Here is an 18,753-nt window from a genome sequence, read left to right on the forward strand (position 1 = left end):
TGCAATCTTGTCCCAGGAAAAGTGTGTACAGGTCTGAAGACAAATATTGCCAAATTTGACTTTCACAGATATTTAAATATATTTTATCAACGATTCATCAAAACGTCTGAGATGATCCTGTTTGTATGAATGTAAGAGCTCCTTTTAACCCATAAATGAATATGCCTCGAGGGGCTTTCTGTGTATTCTTCATGAGACTAATATGTTTACATTGTAGTCTGGTGGTGTGAATAATGTGTGTGCTTCATAATCTTATGATGTGTTGTTAATTAACTAATATTAGTAACTATGTACATGTCACGAACATCGAGAGCACCTCCCCCTCCAGTCATCGGAGATCAGATTCATACTCAGAGTTCTGAGTATAGACTACATTTCCCATGAACCCACATACTTAGGTCTGATTACTACGCAGCTGTGCCTTGTTTGTTATTCCCTATTTAATCAGCCTTGTTCTAACACTCTTTGCGAAGTCTTGTTTTGCTCCGGCTACAATTCCAAGCGTTTGTTCCAGTTCATTATCCTGTCTATTGTGTATCGACCCTGCCTTGTTCCAGTACCGTGTTTGTTAGCCGCCAGCCCTTTATTATCTTTGCCTGTTCCAAGTTCGTTGATTGTTTGCTGCCTGCCCCGATCTCCTGCCTGCTCTCACGTTGATTCTGCCTGCCTCCTATATTCCTGTTTGCCCGTGTTGACCATTGCCTGTACCTCTTCTGTGTCTTCATTAAAATACTGCTGATGGATCCCAACCAGTCTGTGTCTTCATTACAGTACACATTAAATATATACTATTATATTCACATTATAGTGCTTTTTGTACAATCTGTTACAATTATGACATACTGTGTGTTATGAATAATATGTGCATTTCCAGTGTAATTGTATCCGAATCGATGATGTTATAAATATCATTGACATGTGTACAGATAACTGACATGTCTGAATAAATGAACAAAGGCCCACAAGTGTTTTTATTCCTGCTCTCCCCCTTCATCGCTGCTTGACTTTAGTGAAATGAAGCCATGATTTTTTTTCATGGAAAGGTATGCAAAAAATGTTCCTACTCCCTTAAAGATATTAATGTAATAAGTGTTGCAAAATCTTATTGGTCTCTGTGACAGCTGTAGACTTTGTTAACAGCAAAAAAATGTGTCTGCGAACCGCAGACTTTGATGCTTTTCACCTGTCAATCATTTTGCTCATTCTCATAGTGTTTTAGTTGAAGCAGATCATTGAGGCTATGATTCATATTATTTGTCAGTTGAGGGCACTATTGTGCCACTGTTGAATTTGACAGCCACAGGAATAAACAAGGCAGCTGTTTATCTCAAAATGACCTTTGGAGGGCAGGGTTTTTGGAATGAGGGGGCGTGGCTCCCATCATGTGAAAGCTTCAGAACTCTAAAATTACTTACAGCATCTTTAAAAGATAAAACTTAATTGAAAGAAAAAATTGTTTTGGCTCTGGTCATTTAAAAGTAGTATCACTTTTTCAAAATGTATAAATAGAAACAAAAATGTATCTGGCTTTTGCCAAATCCCACAGTGCAGCACATTGAAGGTACAGCGTATGGAATTTTTGTCGCAAACATGGGAGTAAAGTCATATAGTGACGTCACATGAAATGTGTCAATGTTACGGATGAGCAGCGAAGGCATAAATACATGGACAAAGGACAAAGGGGCCAATGAACAAACAGAACTCAAACAAGATAAAAAGGGGGTAAACAGAAACCAAAGGGAAACTAAACGAGGACAGGTGAAAACAATGAACAGTGAACACGAGGGCTAACAAGAAGTCTGTGGAGCTACACAAGGGACAAAAGTGAAAACTACGGAATACAAAAGTGACAAAAATAGTAAACAAAGGGGCAACGGTGAAACAAGACAAGGTAACCCTAACAGAGCCCCCCCCCTCAAGGATCGGATTCCAGACGATCCTAAAGAACAAAAAACCAAGGACAGAAAACCCACAAAAAACAAAATGAGGGCACCAGGGGCAGACAGGCAGACCAGGGGGGTACAAGAACAAGAAGGCAGTCCAAGGGGCACAGAGGGCAGGCAGGAAGTCCAAGGGGGCAACGAGGGGCAGACAGGCAGTCCAAGGGGGCAACGAGGGGCAATGAGACGGTCCACAAGGGCACAAAGGGAAAGGTTTAGATGGCCCAGGGGCTGGCCATAAGGCAAGGGCTGGCTCAGGAGGCCTGGGAGCTGGCCACAGGGCAAGGATAGGTTCAGGAGGCCTGGGAGCTGGCCACAGGGCAAGGATAGGTTCAGGAGGCCTGGGAGCTGGCCACAGGGCAGGGACAGGTTCAGGAGGCCTGGGAGTTGACCACGGGATGTGGGTAGGCTTGGGGGACCTGGGTGGTGGACGCTGGATAGGGACCGGCGGAGCCGCGTGAGGCGGACCCAAGGAGGACTTCGGAGGCGGAGCCGTAGAAGACTTGGGAGGCGGCGCCGAAGGAGGCGTAGGCAGGACCGTGGGGGGCTTAGGAGGTGGAGCCGAGGGAGGCATGGGAGGCTGAGCCGGGAGAGGCCGAGCCGGGAAGGAACTAGGAGGCGTCGGAGGCGAGGCTGAGGGAGGCTTCGGAGGCTGAGCCGGGAGGGGCGCCGGAGGCGAGGCTGAGGGAGGCTCCGGAGGCAGAGCCGAGGGTGGCTCTTGCGGCGGGGCCGAGGGAGGTGGCGCCGTAGAAGGTTCTTCAGGCGGTGAGCTGGAAGGCTTCGGAGGCGGAGCCGAGGAAGGTTGAGCCGTAGGAGGCTCGAGAGGCGGAGCCGTAGGAGGCTTGGGTGGCGGAGCTGTAGGAGGCTCGGGAGGCGGAGCCATAGGAGGCTCGGGAGGCGGAGCCGTAGGAGGCTCAGGAGGCAGAGCCGTGGGGGGCTCGGGAGGCGGAGCCGTAGGAGGCTGAGCCATAGGAGGCGGAGCCCTGGAAGGCTCGAGAGGCTTGAGGGGCGGATCCCTGGTAGGCTCAAGTAGCTTGAGGGGCGGAGCCCTAGAAGACTCGAGAGACTTGGGAGGCGGAGCCCTGGAAGGCTCGGGTGACTTGAGAGACGGAGCCCTGGAAGACTCGAGAGACTTGAGAGGCGGAGCCCTAGGAGGTTCGGGAGGAGGAGCCCTGGATGACTTGAGAGACGGAGCCCTGGGAGGCTCGGGAGGAGGAGCCCTGGAAGACTTGAGAGGTGGAGCCCTAGGAGGCTCGGGAGGAGGAGCCCTGGAAGACTCGAGAGACTTGAGAGACGGAGCCCTGGGAGGCTCGGGAGGAGGAGCCCTGGAAGACTTGATAGACTTGAGAGATGGAGCCCTGGGAGGCTTGGGAGAAGGAGCCCTGGAAGACTCGAGAGACTTGAGAGGCAGAGCCCTAGGAGGCTCGGGATGCGGAGCTCTGGAAAACTCGGGAAGCTCGGAGGACTGAGCTCTAGGAAGCTCGGGAGGCGGAGCTCTGGAAAGCTCGGAAGGCAGAGTACTAGGAAGCTCGGAAGGCGGAGCTCTGGAAAGCTCGGAAGGCAGAGTACTAGGAAGCTCGGAAGGCGGAGCTCTGGGAAGCTCGGAAGGCGGAGCTCTGGGAAGCTCGAGAGACGCTGGCTCTAGGATGGGCACGGCCACTGGCGCTGGCTCTTGGTCGGTCCTGGCTACTGGCGCTGGCTCTTGGACGGTCCTGGCTACTGGCGCTGGCTTTTGGACAGTCGAGGCTACAGGCGCTGGCTCTTGGACGGTCGAGGCTACAGGCGCTGGCTCAGAGACGGTCGAGGCTACAGGCGCTGGCTCGGGGACGGTCGAGGCTACAGGCGCTGGCTCGGGGACGGTCGAGGCTACAGGCGCTGGCTTGGGGACGGTCGAGGCTACAGGCGTGGGCTCTGGCTCGCTCACCGTGGAAGGCGTGGGTGCTGGCTCGCTGACCGTGGAAGGCGTGGGCACAGGCTCGCTGACCGTGGAAGGCGTGGGCTCTGGCTCGAAGACCGGGGCAGGCGTGGGCCGGAAGGCGGAAGCCCGTCTTCTCTCCCTCCTCCGGGCAGACGAAGAGGGCGGCTGGCTCGTGGAAGGCGACTGACGTGAGGGTGACCTCGTTGACAGGTGGAGTTGGTGTTACAGGGGGCGCCGGGGGTGGCTGAAGAGACACCACTGTGGACGGTGAGGCAGGGTCCTTCTCAGCAACGCCCACCGCGAGTGGTGAGTCGCACACCAGTAGGGTCGCCACCAGGAAGTCGCGGAGGGTCCAGCCACGCGTCGCCTGTGGCAGCCGCTCCTTCAGTGCGGGGTGCAGATTGCCCCTGAAGAAGACCACCAGAGAGGAGTCCGGGAAATCCGAAATACTCGCCAGCTTAAGGAAGTCGCGGATGTGGTCCTCTATAGGGCGGTCTTCCTGTTTCAAGCAGAGCAGGTGGTAGTTTGCTCGTTGAACCGCTGGATCCATAGTGGTCTATCGTTCTGTTACGGATGAGCAGCGAAGGCAGACGAGGAGATGCGGATCCAAGTGCAGTTCAACTTTATTAAGGGAACAAACAAGGCAGGTACACGGAAAACACGGGAACAAAGGAAAAACCCTCAATGGGGAAATAAACATAAAACTAGGAAACACGGGCAGGGGAAACATTCCAGGCTGACAACATTCAACGATAGGCAGCGACTGAACAAACAGACAGGCTTTAAATACATGGACAAAGGACAAAGGGGCCAATGAACAAACAGAACTCAAACAAGATAACAAGGGGGTAAACAGAAACCAAAGGGAAACTAAACGAGGACAGGTGAAAACAATGAACAGTGAACACGAGGGCTAACAAGAAGTCTGTGGAGCTACACAAGGGACAAAAGTGAAAACTACGGAATACAAAAGTGACAAAAATGGTAAACAAAGGGGCAACGGTGAAACAAGACGAGGTAACACTAACAGTCAATATGGACCTTTAACAGCTTTCTTCCGATTAACACTTTTTATTGATAAACATATTGAAAAAGAAAATCAAAACATATATACACAGAATCAACTTTCAACCCCCATTGTTCCCATTCCCCCTCCAAATCCCCAAACCCACCCTGACCCTCAAGAAATATCCCTGTGGTCAAAGTTAGAGTATACAAAAAAAATAATAAAATGATATAACAATAACACACATTTAATACTGCACATCTCTCTCCTCTGCCCTTCCACGAGAGTCTTCCAAAAATGCCAAATAGATGCCACACTTCCTAATAAACAAATCCGAGTTCCCTAGCCTTCTATATGACATTTCTTCGAATGCTGCTACACTGCCCTTCCCTGTGTACCACTCTTGGTAATTAGGGCATCCATACCACATGCAAATGTGAGATAATGGGTGTAACTTAACTTCTCTGATTAGTTTAATAGAAAGGCTTTGCAATGGCAAAACAGGGGCAAGAAGATCCTGTTCAATACAAAACCAGGTAGGGGCTCTCTCAGGTGGAAGCAACCAATAAGCCAAATGTCTGAGACTGAATGCATAATGATAAAAAAAATCTTGGGTAGGCCTAGCCTACCTTTGACAATTGGGCTAGGTAACTTATTAAAATTTAAACTAGACGGCTTACTATTCCAAATGAAGGACTTCAATATGCGACCAAATTGCTTGAAATAAGAGAGGGGTACATCTACAGGGAGAGATTGTAACAGGTAGTTAAATTTTAGAATACAATTCATTTTAATAACTGTAACATTCCTAATCATAGATAAATGTAATGAAGCCCAGCAGCCATATCACCATGTAGCTCATGACCGGTTGCCACTGAAGCTAAGCAGTGTTGAGTCTAGTCAGTACCTGGATGGGAGACTTCCTTGGGAAAACTAAGGTTGTTGCTTGAAGAGGTATTAGAGAGCCCAGCTGGGGGTGCTCACCCTGTGCTCTGTGTGGGTCGTAATGCCCCAATATAGTGACGGGGACACTATACTGTAAAAAGGCAGCGTCCTTTGGATGAGATGTTAAACAAAGGTCCTGACACTCTGTGGTCATTAAAAATCCTAGAGCACTTCTCATAAAGAGTAGGGATGTAACCCCAGTGTCCTGGCTAAATTCCCCCCATTGGCCCTTCTCAATCATGGATCCTAATAATCCCCATCCACTAATTGGCACTATAACTCTTCTCTCTCTTCTCCAACAATAACTGGTGTGTGGTGAGGATACTGGTGCACTATGGCTGCCATTGCATCATCCAGGTGGATGCTGCACAATGGTGGTGGTTGAGGAGAGTCCCCTGTTCAATGTGTACAGAGCTTTGAATGTAGTGTCAGAAAAGCGCAATATAAATGTAGTGTTCATTCATCCATTCAACTGCCCACATTGCTCAAAAACCTTTTTATTAAGGGGTCAAAATTAACTAACAAAATCAGACAAATTTGCTGGGAATAAAATGCAAAAATATTTAATGCCCTGATTGGGCCACTGGAAGGCACCTGGCTGGAAAGCCGTTACTGGGTAGTATGCTGTAAGAGCTTTGGATTTAGAACAATTGACTCAGTTTCCTGAGAACTTATTAAATCCAAATCTACCATATCAAATGCCTTTTTGGCCTTCTACTTACCACTTTGTCAAGTGCAGCAACCCTCACCATTTCCACACACCACTCCGAAAAAGAGGGCGCTCCATTCAACTTCCAACCCCTTAAATTATTTGCCGGCCAATCATAAGACTGGTCAGAACCCATTTTTTTATGTGATTATCCCCAAAATGTATGACCGCCCCATCACCAAAAATACAGAGTCAGGGACAAAGTAATATTTGAATGCTCAAAATGTCACACAAATAAATCTGAACATTTAACCAAAAATCTTGGATTTTAACACACCCCCAAAAGACATGGGTTGTGTCTACAACTTCTGATTGGCTTCGCCAGCAGGTGGGTGTGTCTTTAAGACCAAGCCTATAAAATCTAGAGGGGGGGGGTCCACCGGACAGGGACAGGTTCAGGAGGCCTGGGAGGTGGCCACAGGACAGGGACAGGTTCAGGAGGCCTGGGAGGCGGCCACAGGACAGGGACAGGTTCAGGAGGCCTGGGAGGCGGCCACAGGACAGGGAGAGGTTCAGGAGGCCTGGGAGGTGGCCACAGGGCAAGGACAGGGTCTGGAGGCCTGGGAGTCAGCCACAGGACAGGTTTGGGAGGTCTGGGAGTCGGCCTCAGGAGGCTCTAGAGGCAGAGACCTGGAAGGCTCCGGGGGCGGAGCCGAGGGAGGTGGCGCCGTAGAAGGCTCTAGAGGCAGAGCCCTGGAAGGCTCTGGAGGCGGAGCCATGGAAGGCTCAGGAGGCGGAGCCGTGGAAGGCAGAGCCGTGGAAGGCTCAGGAATTGAAGCCATGGGAGGCTCGAGGGGTGGAGCCCTGGGAGGCTTGAGGGGCTGAGCCCTGGGAGGCTCGAGAGGCAGAGCCCTGGGAGGCTCTGGAGGTGGAGCCCTGGGAGGCTCGAGAGGCGGAGCCCTGGGAGGCTCGGGAGGCGGAGCCCTGGGTGGCTCGAGAGGCGGAGCCCTGGGAGGCTCGAGATGCACTGGCTCTGGGACGGTCGAGGCTACTGGCGCTGGCTCTGGGACGGTCGAGGCTACTGGCGCTGGCTCTGGGACAGTCGAGGCAGCTGGCGCTGGCTCTGGGACGGTCGAGGCTACAGACACTGCAGCAGCTTGCAACATCCCTTCGAGACCAATAAAAAAGCCCTGATCATCAGCGTTAGGTGCGTAAATGTTAGCCAAAATCAACCTTAGCCCCTGAATTTCTGCTAAAACAATAATATCTCTTCAATTGTTGATGAATAATTATCAATGTAATGACTCCCCTGCTCTTACTTGAGCCAGCACTAAAGAAAACATGTCCACCCCATATCTTTCCAAATTTTTCAGCTTCCTTCGGGGAAAGATATTTTTCTTGAAGACACACTATATCATATAAATAAAATTATAATGACCACATTTCAACATTAGTGCAACAATCAAACCCCAAACCCCCACCCAGAACAATAAAAACAGAAAAAAGAAAAATGCGCGCATTTACCCCGTGCAAGACAGCGTCAACTGGCGTCCATCGTACTCAAACAGCCCATGTACGCCTATGAGAGAGTCCCCGTGACAACTTTGCCATTGGATTGCTCAAGTCTGGTGTTTCTATACACATTTTGTGAGACAGAATTACACAACAGAAAATAATCTATAAAACAAACTCCAGCCAATAGGAGGCATAAGCACAAAGAATGTGCAGATTCATCCACAAGCTGTCCTGAAAGAGTGCTATTCCACAAAACAAGCTCCAGCCGCTAGGTAGAACCAGCACAAAAAGAAACAAAAAAGGCACTCAGTTCCTCGAACAGTCAAGTGAATGTTCAGTGAGTCAGGCCCACTCGACTGCTTCATGTTAACCACAAATAACTTACTCAGTCATTGACTTTATGAAGGACATTGCTTGCTGTGGACATGTAAATATTTTGAGGCCATCCTTAGGAACATCAGTGCAAAAGCGACCTTCCATTGATGTAAGAGTTTCTTGCAATCCTTGAATCAATCACGTTTCTCTTGTCAAATTCACAAAGTCTGGGAACAAAATGCTGTCATTCTTCCTGTTATTACTCCTCGCCTCTCGTAACACGTGATCTTTATTGGAGGATCTCATACATTTGGCCAGAATTGAATGGGGCCTGTCTCCCTCTGTGGATCTCTGAGCAAGAATTCTGTGAGCTCACTCGATTTCCAACTTATGGCCTGTTATGTTGAGCAGACTCGGAAAGACCTCGTCTAGGAATTTCACCATATCTCTGCCTTCTTCATCCTAAGGAATTCCAAATATTCGGACGTTGTTTCACCGGTTACGATTCTCAAGGTCTTCCAACTTGTCCCAGACAAACTCCAAGTCCGTCTTGGTCACTAGCAGATTAGCAGCTAATTCCATCTCCATTGACTCCAGATAATCAGTTTCTCAACATCTGCCACTCTTGTAACCAACTCAGTGAATTTCGTCTCCATGCAAGTGATTGATCAACGTATTACAGCAAGATCCTCCAAGTCAGCAAGGACCTTCGTCAGCATTACAGTCATGTTTAACAGTTGACCTTGAACTGGCCAAATTGAGTCCCAGGCTTTCAGCTTGAGCACGAAAGTGTCTTTTAATATTTAATTTTGACATATTGTCTTCATAGAACAGTTATGGAACAGGGTGTATCAAATCTCACCGGTTTATGACACAAAAACTATTCAAACTAACAAAGTGCGTACAGCTTGCCGTTCATACGTCCGAACCTCGTATGGCGCTATGCAACACCCGCAGCTTTTGAATATTTTAAAACTTAAATATTTTAAATCTAACCCTCTTTACCTTTGATCACATTTGTTGAGCATGTTCAGAATACGTAAACTGCATTATGATGCTAAAATTAATTTTAGATGTCAATCAAGTTCAGTTGGTCATTAAAAATTGCTGGACAAATATGCGGGACATAATGCAGTTGTGATGGCAATGCTTTAGATTAGCTGATTGTTCAAAATCGCCTATTGAATATCAGGAATGTATCATATATGAAACCCTGACATAACACATCATAAATATTTATTTAACAGTTGTGCATACAGCAAATACACATCTATCGATCTGTCCTTATACTAAGACTGAAAGTTTCCCACACTACTTTGTGCAGTTTGCCAGCTTGAACTGGGCCATGGCAATTCACATTCGGGCCAGAGCTGGTGGCAAACTGCGATAGGTGTAACATCAGGACCAATATTACAGTCCTATCAGAAGGGCGACTGTTCCCTTTTGATTGCAGTTTCTCATCTTCTGATTGTTAATTAAAATGACAGTTAGCTGGCTAATTTCAATTAATTGATTCAATACACTCCCCAATTGACCAACACTTCGGGGTATCAGGGATTTCTGGGAGTTGAAAGTTACACAATTAGCGATATACACACATTTCTGTATGGAAATGGTGTAAGGGCAGATTTCTTTTGCGATAAACAAAAACATAAACGTGTTTTCTAAAGCCTCTTAAGAACCTTGCCATTTTTGGGGATTTCCACCTGGATTTGGCCTACCCAAATTAAAAAGCTTCCCATTCCCACATACTTTGGCCTAAATACACAGTTTTGGTGTCATTTTACAGGAAACCCTTTGAAGTTGCATAAAACACTGCTAAAAATTAAAAAAAATTTAATATATGTTGTCTGAACAGTAATAACCCTCCTAAAAAAAGAGGCGCTTTTTGATTTTTTTAATATAAATTCATTTTTGAAAGTGTATAACTCAAGCCCTGTAAACCCTAGCAGCAAGCAGACAGTTTTGGCTGTTTCCACTAGATGTCAGCAAATACCTGAAAAAGGAATTTTGTCTGTATCATGTTTCATTTAATATCTATTTCAATTTATTTGAAGGGAGGAATATTACCTTTTTTGGTGTACTTTCCACCTACCCAAATCTAAAGTCTCCCCATACCCATATACAGTGCTATAAATGCAAAATCCCAGTGTAATTTTACAGAAAACCCTTTGTCATTACATAAAACACTGTTGAAAGTGGTAAATATGCGCTCAGGTGTCTGGTGAGACGCGTCTGTGTGTTTTGGGCACGTAACCTACCCAGTGATCACTTCACAGTCTGGAGGCAATATCACAGCCCCTGATTGGTCTATTTGATCTTGAGAGACATTGCCGGAAAGCAGAGGGTCTAAGCTTTACGGCAATATATGCTTTATCCGGATCGGATGTTTACATATTTTCCTGGATTGTTGAATATCATATAACATTACTTTGTGGTGTTTCTGCACTCGTGTGACATATCGAGGGATTACTTGGGCACACAACCACAGAAAACACTGAAAAATGGCTCATTTTGCAGAGAATAACCTAAGGTAAAGGATTATGTAGCATTTGTGGCTGACTGTGCTGTCTAGTGCGAGTAGCACGGCAAATATTCAATAATTTCACTTGTATGATTGTATACTTCATGATTCATTCGAAGTGTATTAGATATGTGATTATACCTCAATAAAAAGACTTATTGGAACTTCTTACTGGCAATGAGAGCTTTCATTTGATACATGGTTTGTACATGTGCGTCATATTTGAGCTGATATGAGACATATGTATTCAAAAACGCACATAATTATGACACGACTTTTGATGGGTGGAACTATGTAATTTATTGTAAATAAGTTACTTAGTGTAAAACAAATGCCAAAGTGATGCATATCTCAAGAAAGTAGACATTCTAAGCTTTCAAATGGTACCAGATATGAGCTCATAACTCCTCCGCATACATTTAAAATTGGAAGTACATTATTACTGACGTAATTTTAAATCCCGGAACCGGGATCGTGGATTTTAAGATGTTTAAGCGTGACATCATTACGCACACTATTTTTATCTATAAAAGGCCATTTGAATGTAAACAGGCAGAAGACGGCAAATTTCGTAAACATTTTTATGCATTTTCACTTTGTCGATAACAAGGTTAGTGACACAGAACTTGATATGATATTGTTTCATTTGAAGGTCATGTCTGCTATTACAGCCTTGATTCAGGCCATATAATATCAAACTGTAAAGTTGGGAAACAGAAAATGGCCTCGACAAAATCCAAAATTGTGGCAATTGCTCAGTCTGTCCTTGTCTGCAGTCTGAGGTTTCGATATATGAGCCGATTCTCTTGGCTGTTTTCTGTGTCTCTCTCTACCAAGTCTTTTGCTAAGCCCATCTCAATACTAAGAGATACAGTAGCAGCACAGTAATTTATCCTTGAGGGTGTCTTACCATTTGCTGATGAAACCTATTCTGGAACTGACATGTTGATCTATGGTATCAAACTAGGTTCTGTAAAAGTGCCATTACACTGTTTATTTGACATCTGATCTGGTTACAGGTCCTGTTCAGCTGGGAGTATGAGCAGAGATTCCAGTGGAAAGTGTATCTTAAGGAATTACTTGGGATGTTGTAGAGTCTTTCCTCATCCAATTGTTGTGAATAAGACTGACACCTCTGACCAGTCAAATGTCACTACCTGTTTTCCTTCTGCAATTCCTTCTTGTATGGTGAGGCTGTGCAGGCTTGGAAATCTTTCTGACTCATTCATGAATTGCCCATCTGAATCTGTGGAACGTCAACTGTCTGACCAACTTAAAGTAGCTACCTCTGAACCTGCTGGATTGCCCAGAGTATTAGAAATGTATTTGAAAATTGGAGCAAAGTGCAATTGGTTGCTGCTCAGAAATCTGATTGTCAATCCTTTGAGTGTCTGCATGTATAATTCAGTGTAGACAGATGGCTTGAGTGTTTAGTGTCCATTGTGTATGAGAGAGTTGTGAATGAATGCAGGTGCAGCCCCTCTCACTTTAAATTTTGCATGGTATGCACTTAAACTGAGAGTAATCAAAAAGATGCACATAGACAGTGGGCAGATTATTGCTGCCAGCATACTGCATTCGGTAAGACAAAAGCAATGATCATCATGACATTATCTCATTATCTTGTAATGGTGGCTGCCCCCAAAATAAATGTAAACACTTTTTTTCCTTTATAAATACATTTGATTAACCCTTGTCAAAAAGAATAAATGCAACCTCTGATAGCTCTTTTAAAGCCACCAGTCACAGCTTGCATGGTGCAAAAAAACTGAGATAAAACAAGTGACAGTGACAAAGACTATACAATATTTATTTTAAGCAATAATGAAAATGTAGATCAAATAAGTGAATGTAAATAAAGCAAAAAATCAATTAAATTAAACAAGTGATAAACCCATCTTCATGTATGTGGATGTGTGTATAGGGTACATGTTTGTATGAGTGCATGGGAAAATGTTCGAACGCTCTGGGATCAGAGAAATAGTGTGTGCTGGTCAGGAGTGCGTTTGCATGTACATTGAATGATTGTGAGGCACAAAATTCAAGAACAAAGAGGGTAAGATAAACCTTAAGGGATCCGGGCTGGTCATAATAGCTCCTTAACTTCCTATGTTGGCTCCAGATCAACTCCGTCACAGAGCAATTCAGCGGTCAGCAGGTTCCATATTTGCTCCATCTCCCTCTGATCAGCTGATTCAACTCCGGCCATGCATCGTTATGGCCCAGCCACACTCTCCTCCTCTTCACAGAGTCCCTTTTAGATTTCATACCTCTATTGCCATTCCATTTAATTTCTCATAGCACAAGTACACAATGGCAAATTCTCTCCATTCGCCAACTCTACACACAACTTTGTCCCGTCACACCTGTCGCACCTTAATGGGTGACCATTTTATAGTCTCAGGTTAGGGATTGGGGGTTGATCCTTAAACTGACAGGGCACATTTTCACTCTGCCACACTTGAAGTGGCACCCAAACAGGGACTTAAACCGAATGTTTGAATACTTGAATATTTGAAATATTTGAAGTGATTGCTCCCTGACATATGCTGTGGGGAATAATTGAAACATTAAATTTGCTTAACCTTAATAACTGAATGTTGATGCCATTTGTGCTTTGAATGGTATGAAACTGAAAAACAAAGAATCCTTGTAATCGTGTTATTTTGTGTTAGAAAGAACGGTTTAAATTGTGATAATTGGAAGTTGATAGATTCCAGGTATCATGACATTTGTTTTTATTATTATTATTGTCTTTTCAGCATTATTACAGGTTCTTCAAGATGTTCGTCAATGCAGAAAACTGAATTATTTTGCTGATACAATAAAACGTCATTACTAATTAAACCACAATAAATTTGACTAAATTTAACTAAACTAATTATAAAAACTTACAGTATTAAGATATACAAATGTGACCCGTCACGGAAACCAGTGACACAAGTCGGCAGCACAACTTGTGAGCAAAATGAGAAACAAGTGTTTTTTTCCAAAATTGGTGATTTAGTTGAGATCATGAAGAAGCCTCTCCATGTTTGAGATAACAGTATTGGTATATTTAAAAGCGTACATTTTGAGGTTGAAATCGGCTTGTTTTTCGGAGATTCTAGCATGCAGTAGGGGCGTGTCATTGTCTGTGTGTATTTCCGTACTGAATAGCGCTGGCGCTTTGCCCCCGCCCCCAACAGCGTGGCTACTTATTATGCAGCGCTCTAGCCGGCTCTATCTGATATCAAAATTCAATGAAGATGGACGCCGCAAAGAATGTCGCGAGACGAGCTGAACCGTGACCGTTACAACGAAAATGTTTTGAAGTACTTCTTCGACAAGCCGGATGCTTATGAACAAGCGTTCACTGATTCTGAAGACGATCTGAGCGACGATGAAAGTGGCATGATAAGACTGAATAATATCCCTAATCTACAACTGAGCGAAGATGAAGACGAGGAAGAATGTATCGGACTGGCGTCAGACGAGTTGGACCGTAAGATATCAGAGGCTATATCGATAGTAACATTTGATGGGGATATAGATAGAGAAATGGGGAAAATCCGTAACTTTGACTGTAAATGTTACACGAGGAGAAAAGAGAACTCTCTGCATGGGAGACAGTCTTGTAGCCAGAAGCTTTCTCCAGACATTATGTACAACATACGGCTGGATTCTTTAGCTGCTTGGAAAAAGAGTGGCAGGACATGCGAATTATTGGACATTTAGAGGCAAACAGGCGCACAGTGCAAACTTCGGAGATGGTTACATCCACAAAGAAGACCCGACAAAGAGAAAGTGTGCCCGAACGACTTATTTCATTGGAGGCAACGAGATCTGCAAGAATACTTTTCTGTTTCTTATGGGGTGAGTTTCCATAAACATCAAAGTTTGTCGTTTTTTGTTCATTCTAAGAACACGTACACGTTATCTCATGTTTAGTCCATGTTTAGACCTTCCAATACCTACCTATTGTTTTTAGCTAGCTCAGGACTGTCGTTTTAATTGTAACGTTAGCTGCTAATCGTTAGCATCATATCACTTGCCAAAACCCCCATTACTATAATGAGCTTTAAGATGGTAATGTGAGCTTCTGCTATTAATTTGAATAATGCTTCAATTGCTTGAATTGACTGGTGTTAATGACTTAATTTAGGATTTTTTCATCCTTTGACTTCGAACCAGGTCTAACCACTAACTGAGGTCTAAACCAGGACTAAAACAAGACTAAACCAGGAAGTAGAGATACAAGCTCTAAAGTAAGTAAAAGTAAAAAGTATTCATCATAAAATTTACTTCAGTAAAGTAAAAGTACCTATAATTTGTACAATACATTTTGATATAGGTGACAAGATGCCTGTTAGCAAGACCATGATGTTAAACGTTTTTCTTATTTCCCCCTTTTTTCAGCATTGGCAGAGACACCCTGGCTGATATAGTCAAACACTATGAGGAGAATGGGGCAAGACCACGTTTGAGGAAGAAGCACTCATTGCCACGTCCACCAGCCAGGTTCATCAGCCCTGAGGATATCAACAGAGTTGTGGACTTCATAAAACACTATGCAGAAGACAATGCCATCATGCTGCCTGGCCGACAGCCTGGGCATAAGGATTGGCATGTGAAGTTGCTGCCAACTCATGTGTCCAAGGCCTCAGTGTGGCGTCTCTACGTGAAGTCTGCTAAGGAGCTTGGTATGTGTAAACATTGATTTAAAATTGAGTGCTTATAAAGTGAAATAATGCGGAGCACTATTAGCAATTACAATACAATTAACCATAAGCAATATCTGTTTTTCAGGTGAGCATGCAGTTTGTAAAACCAGCTTCAAAGCACTGTGGAACCGACTTCTCCCACACATCAAAAGTTGCCGGCCACGCACAGATCTCTGCTGGCAGTGCCAAAGCAATAACGAGCAGCTGATACGAAGTGCAAACCTCCCAGATGATAGAAAGTCTGAAGCAGTAAAGAAGCAACAAGATCATCTTTCCCTTGTGCAGAAAGAGAGGGCTGTGTACAACGACATGACTGCTGCCTGCAGAAAGATTTGCTCTGGCTCCAACCTGTCTTTTGGACCATCCCTACCAGCAAGCAAGAAGATTAGGATGCATTACAGTTTTGATTTTGCTCAGCAGGTAATATTTCACACACATTTACTTCACTTTACTTTATTAATGTCCCTTAAAGGGCGATTTGGTGCATGAGAATAAATAGTGCAAATGCAGAATAGCATCAATATAGTAAGTTTTATCTTTATTAGACAATTATGAATAGATGCAAATTTAATTTAATCTAATCCAAGTTCCCTCTCTCCCTCTGTCTCCTACAGTTACACTTTCCCTCAAACCCTCTCCAGCCAGGACCAATGTACTTCCTGACCCCACGGAAATGTGGCCTATTTGGTGTTTCATGTGAAGGGCTGCAGAAACAGGTGAATTACCTGATTGATGAAGGCATGTCATCTACTAAGGGAAGCAATGAAGTCATCAGCTACATGCATCATTTCTTCGGCAACTTTGGAGTTGGAGAAACAGAGGTGGATCTTCATTGTGACAACTGCAGTGGGCAGAACAAGAACAACTTCATGCTCTGGTACCTTGCCTGGCGGGTTGGACACAAGCTTCACGATAAAATTGAAATCCACTTCCTTATTGCTGGCCACACCAAGTTTTCCCCTGACTGTGGCTTTGGACTCATCAAGCAAGCCTACATGAAGACAAGAGTCAACACTTTGGCAGACATCGCTGAGGTACTTTAACTTTACTTTGCTTTAATGACTTCAGTGCTGTTTTCTGTTCTGCTTCAATGAAACATTTAACTGAAGATCTTTTTTTTCTTCCTCTCTTCTCTTTTTTGTCATCAGGTTGTGGAAAACAGCTCTCCTGTGAGTCACCTCAATATCCCACAGCTTGTTGGAACGGCAGAGGGCAAAGTTTTAGTCCAGACCTTCGACTGGCAGCAGCATCTGACTCGCCACTTCCGTAGACTCCCACAGATCAAGAGTTATCAGCACTTCAGGTAATTGAAACTTTCACATTGTGTACATACAATATAACATAGCAACAACATACACATGACAGTTTTTTATAAGAAAATACTTTGCCATGTTTAAAATGTCTTATGTGCTTTTTCTGTCACAGCTTTGAAGCCAAGAGACCAGGTGTGGTGCTTGCAAAAGTCACCGTGATGCACAACCTGTCGAATATCAGCTACTGCGCGACGGAGCAGATCTGCCCCTGTCGACGGTCTTCCTGTCCTGGCCCCACCTGGACTGAAAATTGACAGGCAGACCTATCTATATGAAAAAATCAGGCCATTCTGTGCTGACGAGGCAAGAGACATCACATGCCCAGCGCCAAGGGTCACAACACAGAAGAGTCCACAGAAGAGGATGCTGAATGTAATTTCATTGGACTGTGTCACAAAGACCTTTTTCTTGTTTACAACACCTGCAATGTCACTTTATCAACCAACCACCTGAATTTAGTTTTACATTCTTGTATGAAAAGCACTCAGTGTACATAAGAGTTGCCTATACAGTTTTATCGGTAGATGCTAAGAGACATTTATTTATTACCTGTTTGCAAACTTTTTTTTTCTTTGATGGCACATTTTCCTGACCTTTTGCTCCCCCTGTGCTTTACAGCTTTACAGGGGGAGCTTTACAGGGGTATGGCTTATCTAAATGAGATGTAAATGAGCCTATTGTCACTCCCAGCAGCAGAGAGAGGTGAGAACTGCACAATCTTTTGAGGCCGTTTTCTCCCCTTTTAGCTTTTTTGAGTGCCTACCTTCAAATGGCCACAACTTCTCCAAATATTTTCAGATTTCCATGTGTTACAAATCGTTGGAAAGCTTGGAGACTACACTTTCAGAATCTGTGAATAACTCAAAATGCCCCAAAACCGACTTGTGTCCCTACTTTCCGTGATCGGTCACAAATTACTAATCTAACACCCCATTTTACAAAGGTAGTTTCTAGAATCCACAATCATTTAGAAGTCTGCACATATAGGGAATGGGTGAGCTCCGATATCTCTCAGTTCGACATCTTGGAATTGTCAGTTTATTTGAGTTCCTTGTCTGGTGACCTGTTAGCTCCTCCCTGAGGAGAGATAGCCAGTCACTGAAACTAGACTTGAATAGCTTTCTGGCAAAGTCAAGACACATTTGAATTTGTCTCTCTTCCCTAAATACCTTTGACCAAGTATAATTTTACAGATTAGTTTTTGCACACTTTCCAGCTTTATAACTTTATCATACTCTAGCCCAGGTTGCACATACCCTTTATAGATGGTAGCCATCTCAAATTACTCTGGATTGTGACCTCCAGAAATGTAACAATGTCACAGACTTCCAAGACTTCCTGTTCAATAAAGAGTAATGGCCAAGCCGGTACCTGTCTCATACTAGTGACATGTAAAACCTTGCATTTCTTTGGGTTGAGTTTCATTTTGTGCTCCTCTATGCAAACATCAAGACCATTCAATGTCTTTTGGAGGGTACAGGGTAGTTGAGAATTCTACCTCTAAGCCATGGTCATATCATCCACATATTTCCAGTGCTAGGAAGATTATGGTCCCTAATATAGTACCCTGTGCAACTCCACATGAGGGTTATTCCCAATCAGAAAAATATCCCTGATAACGCACTTTCTGATGATGGTTGGTCATAAAACTACTAATCAATGGAATAAGGTCAAGAAGGCACTGTACTGTTACCGTATGGTCTACAGCATCTAACACCATGGCAAAATCAATTGTGATTAATGTGCACACTGAACCCGGCACATTGTTGTCCTTATACACAAAATCCATTACACTAACTATATTGTGTGTTGTGGAATGGTTTTATTGACTGCCAAACTGCATAGGAGTCAGGAAGAAGAGTGGCAGACAAAAAGCACCTTGGAGAAACTCAACAGCAGTGCAAAATATGAAAAGACAATGCAGA

General features: G+C 44.4%; 1 protein-coding gene across 1 annotated transcript; it reads left to right on the top strand.

The window, feature by feature from the left end:
* The first annotated feature begins 288 nt into the window (after nucleotides 1-288).
* On the top strand, nucleotides 289-17,082 carry LOC127627190 (uncharacterized). The gene is made up of 6 exons (XM_052103468.1): nucleotides 289-362; nucleotides 15,211-15,494; nucleotides 15,601-15,935; nucleotides 16,130-16,549; nucleotides 16,664-16,818; nucleotides 16,941-17,082. The coding sequence occupies exons 1-6, from the start codon at nucleotides 289-291 to the stop codon at nucleotides 17,080-17,082; spliced, it is 1,410 nt and encodes a 469-aa protein (XP_051959428.1).
* The last annotated feature ends 1,671 nt before the right edge of the window (nucleotides 17,083-18,753 follow it).

This window comes from Xyrauchen texanus, chromosome 33 (assembly GCF_025860055.1).
Source record: "Xyrauchen texanus isolate HMW12.3.18 chromosome 33, RBS_HiC_50CHRs, whole genome shotgun sequence".
Classification (NCBI taxonomy): domain Eukaryota; kingdom Metazoa; phylum Chordata; class Actinopteri; order Cypriniformes; family Catostomidae; genus Xyrauchen; species Xyrauchen texanus.